The 20,000-nt window shown below is 48.6% G+C and overlaps 1 protein-coding gene across 1 annotated transcript in view; it reads left to right on the top strand.

The window, feature by feature from the left end:
• celf5a (cugbp, Elav-like family member 5a) overlaps window positions 1-20,000 on the top strand; it is a gene marked incomplete at its 5' end in the record, with an annotated part of 173,267 nt that overhangs the window by 131,476 nt on the left and 21,791 nt on the right. The window contains 3 exons of the mRNA XM_079740585.1: window positions 8,006-8,134; window positions 9,937-10,016; window positions 19,196-19,342. Of these exons, the coding sequence (XP_079596711.1) occupies window positions 8,006-8,134; window positions 9,937-10,016; window positions 19,196-19,342 (356 nt within the window). The remainder of the gene's footprint in view (window positions 1-8,005; window positions 8,135-9,936; window positions 10,017-19,195; window positions 19,343-20,000) is intronic.

The raw sequence follows: 20,000 nt of genomic DNA, 5'->3' as shown, positions 1-20,000 counted from the left end.
CCATTGAGACTGGACCTGTCATTACGGGCTATAGAAACACAATTGAATAGAATTGATCCGTGTGCGGGCTGCCCGTTGGTTCAGCAGAACCAGGTACACCATGTGAACCCCCCTTGGTCCTGGTGGAGCTGTGTGCTGGGGGGCCCTCGGGCAGGCGTCCCGGGGCTCCTGTTCAGGAGTTGATTTGGCACGGCGCACACCCTCGGACCCTGCCAAGGGTGTGCGCCTCGACGCACGCACATACTCACAAACGCATGCACGCACGCACGCACAAAACGCACACACTCATGCACACACATACACAGACACCAACAAAACCACACACACACAAACAAACACAGAAACACGCCAATGCACACACACACCAACGCAACCACACACAAACACACGCACGCACGCACACACACCCACACACACACATACACATAGAAATACAGCAACACATACGCATGCGTAGAAACACAGAAACACACACACACACCCACACAGACACACTCACACACACATAGAAACACCAACACACACACACACACATACACCTACACACATACATAGGAACACGTTGACACATACACACACATAAACAGACAAACACATACACATGCACACCTAGAAACACACCAACACACACATAGAAGCACACGTACACAAACGCAACCACACACAAACACACGCACACACGTACCACAAAACCACATACACACACACACACACACACACACACACCGCAACACGTACAAATACATCGAAACACAAAGACACACACACGCACACACTCAAACACACATAGAAACACACCAACACACACACACAGATAGAAACACGTTGACACATACACACACATAGAAGGAACAGACAAACACATACACACACACACAGAAACACACAAGACACATGTGCCCACCTACAGCCGCAGAAACGAACAACCCACTCCCACTGACCCTCTCGTCGTGGTTATTGTCTGTGGTAATCAACTCTGATCCGATGTGCAGAACAGGCAATGCACGAGTAATTTATGCATGTGCTTACGCACACACACACGCACGCACGCACGCACGCACGCACGCACGCACGCACGCACGCACGCACGCACGCACGCACGCACGCACGCACGCACGCACGCACGCACGCACACACAGGCAATCCCACTGTTTCATTAAAACAAACACAAGTCTAGTTAGACTCCTATATGTAATAAATTGGATTACATTCCACTGGCTAAGCACAGAGATCTCCCCGGGTTAATTAATTTCATTCCACTCTGTCTGTGTTTTTATGCTTGAACACATGCTGACACTGTTGCAGCGTGGCAGCAGCATAATCGGTTGAGCGGGGAGGAGGCGTCTTGGGTGGAGGTCCAGCGCTCACTAAATGACGCTGTGGTTCCTCTCCTGACTTTTGACGAGGTGGTACGGCCACGACGGGCCGATGCCGTACCAAGGAGCTACTGAAGCTACTTCTTTCAGAGGATGAACTCTTATCGCTGGTTGAGCTGTGGGCTGTTAGCATTTCGCAGACACACACCCACGCACACACACACACACACACACACACACGTATGCACACATACACTGACACTGACGCACACACACAGACACACAATCACACACACACACAGACACACATGCACACACACAAACGCACACACATAGGCACGCACACACACACACACACACAGACACACATTCGTGCTACAGCTGCCCGCCGGTCTTATCTGTTCCTCCTAATGAGAAAACCTGGATGGCTTGTAGGGCCCCTAGTTTCTGCCTGGATGCTATCTCATTTGGTTTTAATATATTTATTCATTCATTATTGTTCCCTTTTTATCTCCTGGCTAATATTGTTCATAATTTGTCTTTATCTCCAAGTCTGACAGTCGAATTTACTCTCCAACTCAGATGGAGAAATAGACCCTCCCCCCCCTCCCTAATGCACCCCCCCTCCCCCTGCCTCCCGCCTCCCCCTTTCCACACCCCCCCTCCCCCCACCAAGGCCCACCTCCCCCCCTAACCCCAAGCCATCTCCTCCTCCTCTTCTCTCTGAACTCCAATGAAACATGACTGACAGCCTGCTGTATAAGTGGTTGTCATAGCAACCTACCCTATTCCTCTGACAAGTGCTCTCTCTCTCTCTCTGTCTCTCTCTCTCTCTCTCTCTCTCTCTCTCTCTCTCTCTGTCTCTCTCTCTCGCTCTCGCTCTCTCTCTCTCTCTCTCCATCTCTCTTTGTCTCTGCATGCCACTCTCTTTGTTACTGTGTCTTGTCCTTTGTCTCTCTTCCTCTCTCTCACTCTCTCCTTCTCTTTCCCTGTCTCTCTCTCTCTCTCTCTCTCTCTCTCTCTCTCTCTCTTCTATTCCTCTCTCTCTCTGTCTCTCTTTCCCGTCACCTCTCTGAAAAATAGAAAGACACCAGCGAGAGGGCGACAGAGTAAGAGTAGAGGGAGAGAGAGAGAGAGAGAGAGAGAGAGAGAAAGAGCAAAGCGACATAGAGAAAGAGCTAGAGAGGGAGAGAGAGAGAGCGAAGTGACGTAGAGAGAAAGAGCGAGAGTGAGAGATACGTGAAAGGCAGAGGAGAACTAGGACATTACACAGTACACTCTTACCTTCATAAACTCAACCTACTCCCTCCACCCGCACAAACACACACACACACACAGACGCGCACACACACACAAACCCAAGAATACAGGCAAATAGAATACACCTTTCCTTGACTGATGCTCCCCCCCCTCTGACAATGAAACTGCCCTCCCCCATCCATCCGTCCATCCATCTTCCCTTATCAAACACTGCAGGACTGTATGCAAGGAATAACACAGAGTCACTCTCACCTTTTTCCCGCCCGTACAAAGAATCTCTAAACATATTCCCCCATGCGCGTTCTCCCTCTCTGTTCTCCCCCACCCCCCCACTCCTCTCGCTGTGTGTATCACGGCGTTCTCTTCCCGTTTTTTTTTTCCTTTTTCTTTTTGTTCTCTGTGCTCGTTTTCTCTCTTTCCTTTTTTCCCCCCTTCCTCTCTGCCTCATCACTCTTTATTGTCCCTCTCCGCGTTTCCATTCCAAATATCTGAGTCGTCCTCGTTGCTATTCAATGAATATCCTCTCCTGAAAACCCTGGCAGTCTGCATGCTAATAAGGAGACCTACAGTGCTTCTCGCTGCTGTTTACCTGGCGAACATGGTTGAAATGCTGTGCGTGTTTGTGCTTATATTGATGTGTGTGTGTTCCTTTGTGGGTGTGAGGTTGTGTTGCAGGGCTTTCTGTGCTTGTGTATGGGTGAAATGTGATTTGTGTACATCACATGCTGGCTCACATAGGAATCCGTCAGGATCACCAAGTGTGTATTTCTGTTGTTTACTCTTGTTCACAACCTGGAGAATCAGGTTACATATGTCTGGCCAACCACACCTACAACCAGTGGACCATTGCTGCAACCCAGCAGTCACAGTTCAGCCGACCAGGGTTCCTTGTTGTCTCTGCGTGGACCCTACGTTGTGTTACCCCTGCTGTGCACATGAAGTACTCAGTCGATACAACGGTTGTTCAAACAGACACAGGATACACATTTTGTTCTGTGTCTATGTATGTAGTTATCTTGCGTCTGTTTATGCATATGGTCTTTTGTATTGCTTCTTGCTTGCTTCTTTGTGTGTGTGTGTGTGTGACTGTGTGTGTTTTATATTGTTTGTGTGCATGTGCAGTTCTTAAGGGGATCGCCGTTTAAAAAAAATACTCCAATTACAGTCTGAAAGGCTATGACTACCTCATACATGGATACACGCAAATACAATATCGATATGAATACCATTTTCTGGTCGTAATTTGCTTCGTGCGTGTGTGTGTTTGTGCAATCTCTTTTACTGTGCCATCGTTTTTTATCCTATGACTTTTGTATTTGCTCATGTGTTTTCATGTGTAGATATGCATGTGTTTGTTTATGTGGTGTTTGTGTGTGTGTGTGTGTGTGTGTGTGTGTGTGTGTGTGAGCATGTGTGTGAGTCTGTGCATGCCTGTTCGTGTGTGCGTGCGGTGCAGGCCTGTAGATAAACGAGATAATGTTTCCCATCGTCGATGAACACGAGAAGACAATTCCCCGGGTGGTACTTTATTCCGGAGCCGGCTCGGCACAGCCCTGCGTGGAGAGACCCCCCCCCCCCCACACACACACACACACACACCCAGACCTCCACCCCACGCCCCCCTCCTCCCGATCTGTTTCCGTGCATTGTTAGCTTGTTTTCAACCAGAGCTATGCTATGTTCCCGAGATGAACACACATTATCCAACCGCTGGAGATGACAACAGCCTCAACTAAAGGCTGCTGCTTTAAATATTGCATTGATACATCACAGAGAGAAATAGAATTCTGCTGGTGCTACTGATGCTGCTGCATGGTGGGGACTATGCTGCCTGCATGGTGGGGACTATCCTGCATGCATGGTGGGGACTATGCTGCTGCATTGTGGGGTCTATGCTGCCTGCATGGTGCGGACTATGCTGCTGCATTGTGGGGACTATGCTGCTTCATTGTGGGGTCTATGCTGCCTGCATGGTGGGGACTATCCTGCCTGCATGGTGGGGACTATCCTGCCTGCATGGTGGGGACTATCCTGCCTGCATGGTGGGGACTATGCTACTGCATGGTGGGGTCTATGCTGCCTGCATGGTGGGGACTATCCTGCCTGCATGGTGGGGACTATCCTGCCTGCATGGTGGGGACTATCCTGCCTGCATGGTGGGGACTATGCTGCTGCATGGTGGGGACTATGCTGCCTGCATGGTGGGCTCTATGCTGCCTGCATCGTGGGGTCTATGCTGGCTGTCCACTGGCTGCCTGTATCCTCACCGTTTTAAGAACAAAGATGATTCCTGCTCGTTCAAAGCGCCTCGTTTCCGATGTACATTCTTGAAGTCCATGGTATAGCTTCGGCGTTATTTCCCCAGTATTGTATTGTGCGATAAGCCGCTCTGTGTGCTATATCAGCTGTATCTGTGAATCCAAAGCTCATTAGATCACTTTGATCTACTGCAGCAGGGCTCCGCTGGTGGGGGGGGCAAGCCAAAACATCATAGAACATCGTGTCTGTGGGAGGTCGCTGGGTCAGTGTAAATACCAATGGCTGGACTGGTGCAGTTCTGTGTGTTGTTTGTGTCTGTGTGTGTGTATGTGCGTGCGTGCCTGTAATGTGTGTGGGCGGCGCATCGACACGTGCTTGCGTGTGCACTTGCATGCATGTGTGTGCGCGTTTGTGTGTGGGAGCAAAGGGAGGGGGCGGGGTAGTTGTGTGCCAGTATGTGCCGCGGATGCGGTTCACAAACTTAACACAAGCCTTTTCTTTAGCAAACATCCAAGTTCACCCCTCCACCTCTCCCACCGAGCTCCACATTTAAATCCCGCCCCCAGGCGTCAGAGGCAGCGTAAACTTGGCCTTTTTTATTTTTCCACTTTGGGGCTTCCTTGCCTTTTCCTTTTTTTTTTCCTCCTTTCTTTCATCATTCCTTATTTCTTTCCCATAACGCTCTCCGGACCACCCTGCCAGATGGTCAGTGTGCGTCACCTCCGTGTTGATGTGTAGCCTCTGATCCTGCCACTTGCAATAAGCAGCCGGCACCAGGGAGTCAGACGCCCCCACCCAACACCGCTGGGTGGAGGGGTCTGAAAGGTGCATCGGTGGGTGGTGCTCGGCCGCCCGGCTCTCCAACCGGCTGCCCGTAGGGTGGTGCACGCACGCACCAAGCGCACGCGCAAACACACGCATAAACACACACTGTTCTCTCCACAGCGGGTACCGGGACGACGTACGCACCCTGTTCCCCCCACTGTGTGCCCTGTTACAATGCATGATGTAGAGAAAGAACGCACACACACAGACACACTCTCATACACAACACAGACACACACACACACACACACACACACACACACACACACACACACTAGTACCAGCAGCCATGCGGGTCACCCTGACACCCTGCACCCCTGCTGGCAGAGAATGACATCACTCTTAGGCCTCTCTCTCTCTCTCTCTCTCTCTCTCTCTCTCTCTCTCTCTCTACCTCTCTCTCCCTCTCTCTCTCTATCCCCCCCTCTCTCGCTCGCTCTCTCTCTCTCTCTCTCTCTCTCTCCCTCTCACTCTCTCTCTCTCTCTCTCTCTCTCTCTCTCTCTCTCTCTCTCTCTCTCTCTCTCTCTCTCTCTCCCTCAATTCAATTCAATTCAAATTCAAAAAAAGCTTTATTGGCATGAGAAATACACATTTGCATTGCCAAAGCAGGTGAACAATAAAATAAACAGCGTTATAAAATAAGTAAAAAGGTAGTATATATTATAATAATAATAAGTATGAACCGTTAAATACAAAATATCTGTACATATCAAATGTTATACTATAAAAGCACTTTAAAAAAGTACTCCCTCTCCCTCTCTCTCTCTCCCGCTCCCCCTCTCTCTCTCTCTCTCTCCCTCTCTCTCTCTCTCTCTCTCTCTCTCTGTACCTATACCTCTCTCCCTCTCTCTCCCTCTCTATCTCTCTCTCTCTCTCTCTCTCTCTAGCACTCTCTCTCTCTCTCCCTCTCTCTCTCTCCCTCTCTCTCTCTCTCTCTCTCTCTCTCTCTCTCTCTCTCTGTACCTATACCTCTCTCTCCCTCTCTCTTCCTCTCTCTCTCTCTCTCCTTCTCCCTCTCTCTCTCTCTCTCTCTCTCTCCCTCTCCCGCTCTCTCTCTCTGATCCGACGGCACAGGTCAGAGTTGGAGGAGCGAGGTCTGTATTAATGCGATGGAGTTTCTCTTGTGGCGGTGGTGGGTGATGGCGGGCGATGGGTGGGGGCAGGGGGTGTCGGCGGTGCTAGCGCTGGGTGATGCAGCAGCAGCAGCATCGCGGCGCGCTATACGGCAGCATTAATCATAGGAGGGTGTGGAGGTACATCAGTAAACACAGCGTGTCAGGTCAAGGTAAAGAGCAGGTCCCGACGCGTTTAACAAGAGCCAGCAGGGAGCAGCGGGCGGCCGGGACGAGCAGGTTATTCACGGCGCCGTGTTGTGACTGCTGCTACCGGGGCCACAGAGACACAGGACAGAGTTTTCTAGCTGGCTCCATTCAAAACATTGTTTCTGCTGTAGCGGTTTAAAACGGGAGCCACCAGAAGGGGGAAGCGAGAGATTTGAACCGCTTTCAAGAGGCAAACAAAAGCCAGAATCAAAGGCAAAATAGAAATGAAATAAAGTGAGATAAATGGATGCGGCCGAAGTAAGTGGGGGAGAGGGAATCACAAATAAAAGGGGATGTATATGTGCAGCAACATTCTCTCTTTTTAAGAGTATTATGGTTTCGGAGCAACAAAGAGTATTATGTTATGGAGCAACAAAGAACTGCTTGCTTGGCGCTGCTGATTTTTCTAGAAAGACCAAAGACTGCCACATCTTGGGCTTTCTGTACCGAGTATGAAAGCAAATTGTCGAATGTGTGTGCGCGCGGGCGTGTGTGCTTGCAATGCGTGCGCGCGTGCGTGCCTGTTAGTGTATGAGCTGTCCTCATCCATTCAGCCCTGGCGATCTCCCCCCGGCCCTAGCCCTTGACCTCACTTTCCCACCGGGGGGCATGTCCGCATCCACGCGTAGGCGAAGCCATTTAGACAAGAAATTAAAATGATCACTCCTTGACATGAGATAACTCGGTGTGGCTGGAGCCTGACCACGGCTAGCCCAGACAGACAATCGCACTAGCCAGTGAGTGCATGCTGTAGCTGTCCATGGGGTGAAAATAATGGTGATGCGGATTGCAATGAATGATGGTGATGGGGTTGGTCTGTGTGCGTCACGGAAATGGATTGATGGATTGGGTGTGCGTGTGTGTGTGTGTGTGTGTGTGTGTGTGTGTGTGTGTGTGTGTGTGTGTGAGCAAGGAAGACGGATATCTTCATGTAAAATAATCCTGAGTTATACTCTTAGATTTTATTGGATATGAGTGCACAATTCGAAGCTAACCTTTGTTTCTTCCTTTATTTGTTTCAGAAGACAGGAAGCTGTTTGTGGGTATGCTGAACAAACAACAGACTGAGGAGGACGTGTACCGCCTCTTTGAGCCATACGGAGTCATTGAGGAGTGCACAGTTCTAAGAGGTCCTGATGGAAACAGCAAAGGTAGGAACCATGCAGGTTGTTGACTTGTAAGGCTACTAACGGAGAGGTGGGATCAACCAATACTATTTCCACTATTTTAGACGCTATTTCAACGGCGAATTTAGGATAATTTGTAGGATTACAAACAACATTAGATCTGAATCTAATTTCACTTTAATGTGCATATATAAACTGTGTATTTACAAAATATATACACAAAGTCTTGCCAAATATATTGCACATGTGATGCACAAATACCATCAACACATGATGTCATTGTTAAATAAAATACATACTTATTTCCTAGATAAGTAGGTCATAACATTTTTAAGTACTTCTTAATAGTATGATGTCCTTTACACTTACGGACACTGTATTTCCAATGCTTAGCATATATTTTTTGACAGGCACGTTGGGGAGACAGAAATCCCCCCTGACAGGCAGCAAAGAGCAAAGCGACCCGGGACGTTTCATGTTTTTCCAAACCTATTCCCCGGCCGGTGCTTATGGAAATTGTTGTGGGATTGTATCTACGGGGTAGAGCGGGGGTAGGGGGGTTACGCTAGAGCGTTCTGACTCGGCTGTGTGGTTTGAGGAAGGAGAGCGAGAGAGATGGATGTCATAACAATTCCAGGGTCCCCACTGTGAACGGGGGCCGCAGGAGGGAGGAGTTTGGATGTGGTCTGAACCTCCCTCCCTCTCCCTCTCTCTGTTGAATCATCCACCGACCGGACTCCAGATGTCACCGCGTATCCATCTCACATCCGTCTCCTTAATGGATGTCTACATACATTTATACATTCTGTTTATTCTGTATTCTTTCTAGCAACGTAGGGCCTTATCAAAACCAAAACAAGAACTTTGGTCAACGGCCATTCTGTTATGAAGGTTATGTCGCGGAGAGGGATTTGAACATAGATTTAGCTTAGTCTATTATTTCTGCAAGTGGTGTAGCACAAATATTGGAAATCAACCTTTCTGTTTGATGATGTTCATTTCTTTTGGGAATGCTCTGATACATTATATCAGAGATCAAAAACATGCGTAGGTGTAGGACTGCAGTGCAGTGATTATTTTTTTTATTAGCGTCTATTTCTGGAGATTTGCAATATTTGCACGTAGACAAAACAATGCTGGCTTTCATACTGTAGAACGGAGAGGTATCTGTTATTGAAAATTGAACGTGTTATAACTGATACATTAATAGCGATAACGTGCGTCCTTCTCCGTCAACCCAAACCAAGGACGACAAAGCGAATCCCTTGTTTTTCACCAACTCTTTACTTAATTCCCGCCAGACAACTGATCATTGGTTTCTTAAACTTGTGGTCCCTGCAAAGGCCGAGTCCACCGCTATTGATTTGTACGCATGCTTTAGGAATAACAAAGTGTAAGTGATTTCCCAGCGATCTTTTTTAATTGGGTTGTGTTCCTCTTTGGTGCTATATAAATGTAGCTATTTAAGCTAGTGTTTAATATGCACAGACAGGCATGTGGTGCTAAATAGCATGCTTTTCTGCTTCATCAGTGCAACCTATAGCCTGGAGCCCCAGTTTGCTTTCTCCCTGGCTAAGGCTAAGAGTGTTGCAGCCCGCTGTGCACCCGGACACTCTCTCAGTGCCATTTATATAACGTTACGCCCTTTATATATTGATTTAGTATTTGTATTTATCTTGCTCGTTTTTATATTAAAGGCTCCTTTTTAACTATTTTGCGTGTGCGTGTTGTTGTGTGCGTGTTTCTGTGTGTGTGTGTGTGTGTGTGTGTGTGTGTGTGTGTGTGTGTGTGGGTGGGTGTGTGTGTGCCTGTGTTATCTCTTCCAGGCTGTGCCTTTGTCAAGTTCTCCACACACACTGAGGCTCAGTCTGCCATCAGTGCCCTGCATGGAAGCCAGACAATGCCAGTAAGTGAACTCTGTCCAAATAAACACACTTAAACACAAACACACACACACACAATCTATTTCTATACTTCTGTACAACTCTACTTTTGTAATTTAATTGTGCGACCAGAGTCCATCCAGCCTCATCAATATAGCAGCATTACCAACCAACCAACGACCCCTCTAATTACAATTGTCTATTTTTAAATCAAAATCTCCAGATGAAATGTTTTTGAAATATAATTACATATCGGATGAGTCACCCATTAGTTGTTTTGTTCCTAGAGCTGGCATAATCCCTGAAGATAGCTCAACCATTTTATAAAGAGGTTATTATAATCCGACACACAATAACTAGCACGAACCGAAAGCCGAATATTGAGCTCATTTTTCCATCCATCTTTCATGTTCGATTTGTGCATAGACAGGTGAATGACTATACACTTAATACACCAAAACTAAAGCTAGGCATTCCCCTGCTGTCAGTCAGTCATATCAGGGTCTAGACAGCTCCGTACCGGACAGTGAATGGAAATAAGCACGTCTTTCATATCGTACTCTGTTTGAAGAAACGCTTCTCAGAAACAAGGGGAGACCCTTGAACTCCTCCTATCTCTTTCTCTCTCGCTCTCTCTCTCTCTCTCTCTCTCTCTCTCTCTCTCTCTCTCTCTCTCTCTCTCTCTCTCTCTATCCTCTTTTTCTCTCTCTCTCTCGCTCTCTCCCTTGCTCTCTCTCTCCTCTCTTTTTTTTCTCTCTCAATCTTTCCTCTCTTCTGTTCTCTCTCTATCTCTCTTACCCTGTCCATCTAAATCTCCCTCGCTCTCTCTCTACTCTGCTCTATTTCTTTTTTTTCTCTCTCTCTCTCTCTGTGTCTGTCTATCCCTCTCTCCCTGTCGATCTCTCTCTTTCTCCCTTGCTCTGGCTCTCGCTCTGTCTCTCGATTCCTCTCCCTGTCCATCTCTCCCTCTCTCTCCCTGGCTCTGTCTCTCTCTCTCTCTCTCTCTCTCTCTCTCTCTCCGTCTCTCGATCCCTCTCCCAGTCCATCTCTCCCTCTCTCTCCCTGGCTCTGGCTCTCTCTCTCTGAGGTGTTGCAGCACACTGCATGATTTGATTAGCCGCGCTCGCCGACGCACAGCTCAATAGAGCGGGGGGGATAAAAAGGGCCAGTGACGTAGCGCCCGGCACTGTTTGGCATTTAGGTGAACCCTTGGGTCAATCTAAGTGCAAATGACTGCAGGCCATGTGGATAGACTATATGGATGTCCACGCCCCACAGCTAGTCCCCACCTCCCACCTCTCTGAGCCCTCTCCCCTCGCCTCCCCTGTCTCCTACTGTCTCTCACTGTCTCTCTCAGTGTCGCTCTCTCTCTCTTTCTCTCTCTCTCTCTTTGGTAGCCTCTCGGGATATTAGGCAATAGACTTGTTTACCCCACCTTTCACCACATCGCCTCTTGAATTATTCATCTGCCTATAAGCAGGGAAGATAGGGACGAGAGAGAGAGATAGGGAGCGAGAGAGAGAGAGAGGGAGAGGTGGGGTGGGTCATTGTGAGGAGGAGAAGGTGGGACAGAAAAATGCAGTGGGACCATGATAGACAGGCGAGGAAGAGGGACCGTACGGCCGGGAGTGAGAAAGAGAGAGTGTGTGAGTAAGAAGCTGGGAAATAGGGTGTTAGGAATACGGATGGGGGGAGGCAGGCAGGGAGGGGGAGGGAGGGAGGGGGGAGGGAGGGAGAGAGACCACAAAGGAGGAAAAAAATAAAAACATAAACAGGTCAGGGAAGGGCAGAGGATGTGAGGGGAGAAACGGAGGGGAGGGGGGAGGGAGTGAGAGAGATGGAGAGAAGTGAGGGGAGAGAGAGAGGGGAGGGAGTGAGAGAGAGAGAGAGAGATGTGAGGGGAGAGAGAGAGAGAGAGAGAGGGGGGAGGGAGTGAGAGATGGAGAGAAGTGAGGGGAGAGAGAGAGGGAGAGAGAGGGGAGAGGGAGTGAGAGAGATGGAGAGAAAGAGAGAGGATGCAGATAGTGAACAGAGCGGACTCATACCTCCTGTTTTAAATTGATTAGAGGAATCTGATCAGCATTGCATATCCTGTGGTGGGGACCGGACGGGATGAGGAGAAGACACTGTGTGTGTGTGCGTGTGCGTGTGCGTGTGTGTGTGTGTGTGTAAAGGCTCAAGATTAGCTGGCCAGCATCAGATTATTGAGCTCCAACAAGCGCGCTGTGTTCTGTGTATTTTTTCCAATTACAGCGGTTATCGCCATGGAGACAAAACACTGGACCGTACACCCTGTCTCCCAATTTAGTTTAGTTGAACAGTTGTAGAACACAAAAAATAGTTGCCCGGAAAACAACTTAAAAAGCTCTTTTGTGTTTTTTTTGAGACACCGGTGTAATGTGTTTTCGTACCGCATATATATTTAAAGGGGTCCATTTCCCCTCGGCAATACTTGGTCTGCCGATAGTAAGATCCCTATTTCTCTAGGCCGAATATAAATTTGTAAATGCTGTAATTATGTTGGTTGGTGATTCTGTGTGAATGCATTTGTGTTTGTGTCCAATGTGAGTGTGAGGTCTTTTGTGTGTCTGTCTGCATTTTTCTTCTGTGCAATGGAATGTGGATGTCTGCATGTGGTCACTTGTGTATGTGTGTGTGTCTGCATGTGTGTGTGTGTGTGTGTGTGTTTGTGTGTTTGACTGTGTGTGTGGTTGTTTGTTTGCCTGCATGTGTGTGTATCTGGGTGTTTGTGTGTGTGTGTGTCTGCATGGTTGTGTTTCTGCGTCTGTGTTTCTGTGTTTGTGTGTCTGTCTGCATGTGAACGTGTGTGTGTGTGTGTTTGACAGGCTCTGGGTTTTTGTTTGTCTGCATCTGTGTGTATCCATGTGTGTGTGTGTGTGTGCCTGCATGTGTGCTTGTGTGTGATGATCAAGGTGTGTGTGTGTGTGTGTTTGTGTGTGTGTGTGTGTGTGTGTGTGTGTGTGTGTGTGTGTGTGATGTGCTTGCCCTCACAAGGCCAGGGCTGATTAGCAGTGTAAGGGATATGGCCATGAATAATGCCCAGCCAATAGCATGGCACACTGAGGTGTTTCAGCACCATAAATATGAACACTGCAACTAACCGCAGCAGCACTTCTTTGATGGATCTTCTGTCAGTCCACCAACGTGTAGACACGGACACCTCAGAGTTCATGGGTGCGCACACACACACACACACAAACACATGCTCACACACATTTACACACACACAGACACACACACACACACATTTACACACACACAGACACACACACACATATGCTCACACACACACACAGACACCACCAAACGCACACTCACACACACCCACACAAATGCACACACATTGAATGCACGCACACACACACACACACACACACACACACAGACACACATGCTCACACATACACACCCACACACATATGCATACACAGACACAGATTCACTCATAAACATGCACACACACTCACACTGAAAGCGCACACGCCTGCAAGGTCTTTGGTCTTTTTCTCCTTTTTAACCATTTTCTCTCCCACTACACTCTCTCTCTCTCTCTCTCTCTCTCTCTCTCTCTCTCTCTCTCTCTCTCTCTCTCTCTCTCTCTCTCTCTCTCTCTCTCTCTCTCTCTCTCCCATACTGGTACAGCCCTCAGCAAGGGGTCAGGGGCTTACTGACTGATCTTATTTTCCAGCTGAGAGAACTTGGGCTGAATAAATTTGCGTTATTCATGTTGAGGAGAGCGGGGGGGGGCAAGCTGTACGTAACGTGAGCAGGGACAGGGTCAACCAGTTTGGACTGTATGTGTGTGTGTGTCTGTGTGAGTGTCATAATGTCCTTGCATGCATTTATGCATTTCCTTATTTGGTTATCATAGGGGAAAGGCAAATATGTACCAATCAGGAGGCTGATCTGATTGGTGGGTCACATGTGAAACCTCTCCTTGCACTTCAATCTATACCTTCCTCTTTCAAACCAGCCCAGCCCTCCACTCACTGTAAACACTGTGGCACACACACACACACACACACACACATTCACACACACACACGCACACACACACACACACACACACACACACACACACACACACACACGCGCGCACACACATTCACATACACACACGCACACACACACACACACACATACATGTACATTTACGCACGCACACACACACACACACACGCACATCTACGCACGCAGGCAAACATTCACATACTCAGAAGCACGCTCACACACACACACACACACAAATGCACAAACCAGCCGCACTAACAGGTACACATACACACACACACACACACACACACACAGGGATACACACACACACACACACACACACACACTAGCACACAGCAGCTCAATAAAATATTTAAACACAGGAGCTGTAGAGCAAATTGCCCCGACCCCGCTGGGCCCGGCAGAACGGAAGTCCGGCGACGAATTTACACCCAGACAGGGCCAGAGGTTGGGTCCACGGGGCAGACTCATCCAGCACCACCAGCCCCTTCCTGAGCCTGGGATTAGACCTGGTCCAGCCCCAAAGCACGCACGCACGGACGCACGCAAACACACACACACGCACACACGCACACTCACTCACTCACTCGCTCACTCACACAGCAGCATTGGGATGAATGCATACACACAAACATACACACACAGCCACACTAACAGGTACACATACTCACACTCACACCCTCACTCTCACTCTCACTCTCACACGCACACACACACTCACACACACTGGGATAAACACACGGATTAAAATAAGGTTTCCGGGAAAAATAGGAAAGACTTAAACGAGTGACAGGCGCAAATAATGATCATAGACATGAAAAATGCGGCACATTTCGTGTGCCCTTCAGCCAGAAACAACAAGTGTCTAATTGTGTACTTCACAAGTGGCAGACTTTTAATGCCACTACTTTGTTTTTTACAAGGATGATAGATTGTTGTGATTCCACTCATTAAACAGTAGCTCGGCTTGCATGTGTGTGTGTGTCCGTTGGAGGCTTTGTGTGCGTGTGTGTGTTTGTGTGTGTGTTTGTGTGTGTTTGTTTGTGTGTGCTTTAACTTACTGTAGGATGTTACCCCCCTCTAGTCCTCTTCCCAGACAATTTACATTCTAATAACCTAATAGATTAGAGTCATCTATTATTTTCCTAACCAAGCTCTTAATAGGATGCGTATTTATTCTGTTTCTGGGGACAGTGAAATGGGAGGCAATCAACATTTATGACCAATCAGTTTGGAGCGGCACATGGCAAAGAGTTTTGTATATAGCGGCGTGTGATGCTCGTTATAATGTATAGTGCAGCTCAAAATACGTCATTTTTATATTTCAGCCTTTTCAACTGAAAGTTTCAGTCTCACTCAGAATCAAGAAGAAGCTTCAACATCTGTTGAAGGAGTTGGCTGACATGCATGATGTGCGCTGTTTTACATGCACACACACACACACACACACACACACACACACACACACACACACACACACACACACACACAGTTCTCTTCAGAGTTCTCGACTGAACTGCCAAGATCATCCATTCATGAAAATTAAATACTAGACAAAAGAATCCTTACAACCTGTTTCCCACAATGTTGACGAAATATGATGTCTCGCTGTGTACACACACAGACTCCGGGCTGCCTTTCTGCTCCCATTCGGGAAAGAGAGAGCCGGAGAAGTGATTAACTCACAAATGAAATGTCTTATTCATCGGGGCCATTACGTCGGTGCCACCAGCGAAAGCGGGGAAAAAAACCTGAATAGAAAATGAGGCCTCCGATTTCTTAGGTCATTGAAATCATCGGCGTAATTGACACCGAATTTCATTTTCAGTCCATCCAATCCCGTCGTCGCCTGCAGGTGTCGGTGCCTGATGAGGCGTTTTTTTTTCCTCGTGACGCCTGTTTGTCGCATCTGAGGACTTGCAGTCTCCTCATAAGTCATGATCCCGTGTGTGTCCCTCAACCCCCCCCCCCCCCCTCCCATCGAATGAGCTCACCTTCACCTCGACACACACGTGAGAGAGCTGTTCAAACCGTTTGGAAACCCATATCTCGGCCTACAGCTTATTTTTTCCTTCTTCTCCCCCAATCCGAGTGTGAGATGAAGTACCAACCCTCACCGGAGACCCTTCTCTTTCCCGGCCCCTCCTCCCCCAGCGGGTCCGTGAGGGGGCCGCTGGGGGGAGGGGCCTCTGGGAACGCCTGGGAGCCGTATTTTGTTGGCACTTAGCAGCCTGAAACTGTAATGAGACTTTTATTTCACAATCCATCCCCCGCCTTTTAAGAGCGACGGAGATTCTCCTCCACGGATACCCTGACAGGCCCGGGGCTGAGAGGAACGGGAAGATAAACAAAACGTGGCAACGGTCGCTTCGGCGGCCAAGCGTCTGATCCGGGCTTTCCCTCGGAACTGCGGCCAAGTCCCCGTCTGGACCTCCGTGGAAACCAGAGTCTCTTGTTTTGATTCCTTTGCAGATGCAAGAAGAAGAGGAAGAAAATAGGACAGTTATACAGAACAGGGATTTGGGAAAGTTAAATGAGATAAGGCAAGAAGGGGGTCGGTGTGGGGGGAGACAAGCTCATCTTCTTTGAATCTCCCCATCACCAAAAACCCAGACTAGTCGATCGACATTCAACCCCGTCTGTGAGATGCGAGCGGGGCTTGTTGGAGTGAGGCAGGACGTAGGGCCCCCTATTAGACAGTTTAATACCCTGCGATTATAAAGCCCAGACCGGGGCAGGGCAAAGCAGCAGCAGGCAGCAACACAAGACTCATTACCAAAGCAGCCAGCCTTTAATGGCCCTTTCGCTGTAGTGGGGGGAGTTAAAATATTCATTGTGTACGGATCTATTGCCTCTCTGGTATTCACATCCTGCTGCCCTGCTCTGAACCTAGACCCCCCCCCCCCCCCCCCGAGGTATACCTCGTTATGACGTAAACGTAGCCCATAATGAAACGCCGGACGCACACCATGGTGGATTTGTTTACCTGGACGGCGTCCCAGTCCAGCGACCCAGTCCTTTTGTTCCTTTGTTTCTTTTTTTAATTTGGTCGTTGCTGTTAATGAACAGCTGTGACCAGATTCACTCAGCAGGGGTTGGTGTGTCGAGCAGGTAGGAACCTGGATACAGTAATCCAGCCCGTCAGTAAGCCTGAACACCGTTCCAGCCAGCCTAATTCACCGTAGTTACGACGCCATAGCTCGAGGTAGCCTGTTGGCCGGCCGGCCTGCCAATCAGTCCCGTCAGCCAACCAGGTGGTCTGAGCTGAGCCTGGGAACACGACGGCTCAGTGGAGCCGCTAATGGCCCCACAGGGGGGCTACTCTCTCTCTTTCTGTCGTTCTTCCGTTTTTTACTTTTCAACAGAGAAACATCAACAACCCAAATGTAGAATTGTAGTAAAGAAAAATAGAGAAAAAGGGGGATAATGATCTAGATTCTGTTCAGAGCCAGACGAAGAATCAGAAGAAAGAAAGATCGAAAGGGATCGACAGAAAGAACTGCAGCGAACAAAAGAGGGAATCAGAAACGACAGGCTCCTTGCTGGATTCCTTTCTAAAAAGCAGTCTTCCTCTTAGATTTCCACCATGGCCGTAACCCCCCACCCTCCGAGCTGCAAACACAACAGCCCGGCTTAGCAACCCGCCCTTTAGAACCTCTAAAGACCCCCGACCCCTCCGTCCGGGCGTTTCACCCCCACACTCACTACCATTATTGACAATTTCACATCAATTTCAGCCAGCCTCTCTTATGGTGGCTGACACGCAACCTTTCTCCACTTTCAGATCAGGGTAATATTTCGGCCTTTTATGCCGATCGATCGGACGGTTTGGAAGGCGGGAGAGGAGGGGGCGAGAGGAGGGGGGGGAGGTATCGTCGGCGTGGGAGGAGACGTGGGCCGTCTGAAAGGTCACGCGTAGCGCTAAATCATTTGAAGATTCTTAATGAACGCTGAGCGGCGAAGGCACCTGCTGTTTCATTATCGGGACGCCCGTGAAAGAGAGGACGAGTGGGAAGGCACCGCGGTGAGCGATGGAGGGGGGGGGGCGGTGAGAGACAAAGACAGTGTGGAGGCGGGAATGGAACTTTTTTTTTTAAGGGCACCTGCCGCAAGGTCAATGGGCTCTTACTGTTACACGTGGCAATTTTCGCGGCAATTTAAAGTAATTATACGTCGCTAAACCCTTAACCTTAGCTATAAGAGGGGGTAGCCGAGCTCAAAGGCTTGTGCTTCTACACACGTTATAAACATCGTTGATTGGGGCCGCTGTGAGCGAGCGTTTGCCGAAGCGTCGTCCTTAAACAGATCAGCGGGAGAGATGGACTGCTTGTGTTTTTATGCTGCCTATCTGTGTGTATTATGTGGTGTGTCTCTGGCAGCCACAGAAATCACTGCACCGTCTCATCAAGGAGACAAATGTGCTACTTGGGTTTATGTGCATTGCCATAAAACTAAACTGAGAGTCGCTGGCTAGCCGCTAACAGTTCATCGCATCGTAATAATGAATGTAATCAGAAGCCCTGGTCAATAGCATTCCTCATGCACTTGTTTGTGGACTCCATTAGCCTGTTGTATGTCCAAATCCCTAAACGTGATATATTCAATTGATTAAACCAGGTTGGTAATAGATTATTTTTGATGAGGTTGGGGGATTGAAAATCAAAACCATGACCTTATTTGTTCAAAATAATTTTGTTGTTTTATAATTGCTGCAATTGCTATAAATTATAATGGTCAATCAAATAGAAGAAACACACACACACGCACACACACACACACACACGCACACACACAAGCAGACACAAACACACACATGCATGCATGACTAGATCTTACTCTTTCAACTGCTGAGTGACTGAGTGACTGGAGGTGTGTATGTTTGTATGGGTGTGTATGTGTTTGTGAATGCGCCTGAGTGTGTGTGAGTGTGCGTGCGAGTGCATGTGTATGTGTGTGTGCTTGTGTGTGCGTGCATGTGCGTGCTTGCGTGTGCATGCATGCATATGTTTGCGCGTGTGCGTGTGCGTGAGTGTGTCCGTGCATGCATATGCGCATGTGTTGGTGTATGTGTGCGTGTGTGTGGGCTGTGCGCGTCTCGGTGCAGAGGAGGGCTAAGTGTCCGTGCCCTCTCTCTCCTCAGAAAGCCTCAGACTCTCTTCTCCCCCAGGGCGCCTCCTCCAGCCTGGTGGTGAAGTTCGCCGACACAGATAAGGAGCGCACCATCCGACGCATGCAGCAGATGGTGGGGCAGTTTGGCATCTTCAACCCCGCCATCGCGCTCCCCTTCAGCACCTACAGCTCCTACGCACACGCGGTGAGTGGGCGTCGACGCCCCGAGGCGTCGAGTTGTCTTTCTTTATTCTTTATTTCAAGGATGGCCCCTTGAGATGCACCATCTCATTTTCGAGGGGGTCCTCACAAATAATGACAAACGATACAAACATAGTAAAAAGTAAACACCAAACATAATGCCAAACATGTAGGCACGAGGACACACACAGACTTTCACACACAGGGCCCGCCCCCGTGCGGTGTTTTACATTTCCATTCACATTAACATGTAGGGCGTTTTGAAGATGCTTTTATCCAAAACAACTTACAATAAATACATTTCTCAAAAGAAAAAAGAGACACGATATGTCGCTGTTGGTACAGTGAGGATGTTCATGGAACCAAGTGCCAAGCACTAACAATCGCTAGGTTGACCCATTCCCCATAAACAATAAAGATAGCTAGGATAAGATGCTAAACAATCCTAAGTACTAGTTTTAAGTGCAAGGAAGTAGAAGTGCGTAAGAGGGGTGTGGGGTAAGGGGGGAGGCTATGCAGAGAACCTTTGGCGGAAGGTTCCACGCATCTAGAATCTTGGGCCCATCACGCGGGAGTGGAATGGGAAACGCCATGGTGACGTTATACATTAAGAAGCGAGTATGTGTGTGTGTGTGTGTCTGTGTGTGTGTCTGTGTGTGTGT

Source organism: Pollachius pollachius (assembly GCF_949987615.1).
Source record: "Pollachius pollachius genome assembly, chromosome: 7".
Lineage (NCBI taxonomy): Eukaryota > Metazoa > Chordata > Actinopteri > Gadiformes > Gadidae > Pollachius > Pollachius pollachius.
The sequence above is the reverse complement of the archived record's forward strand: the minus strand, read 5'-3'. Positions and strand labels throughout refer to the sequence as shown.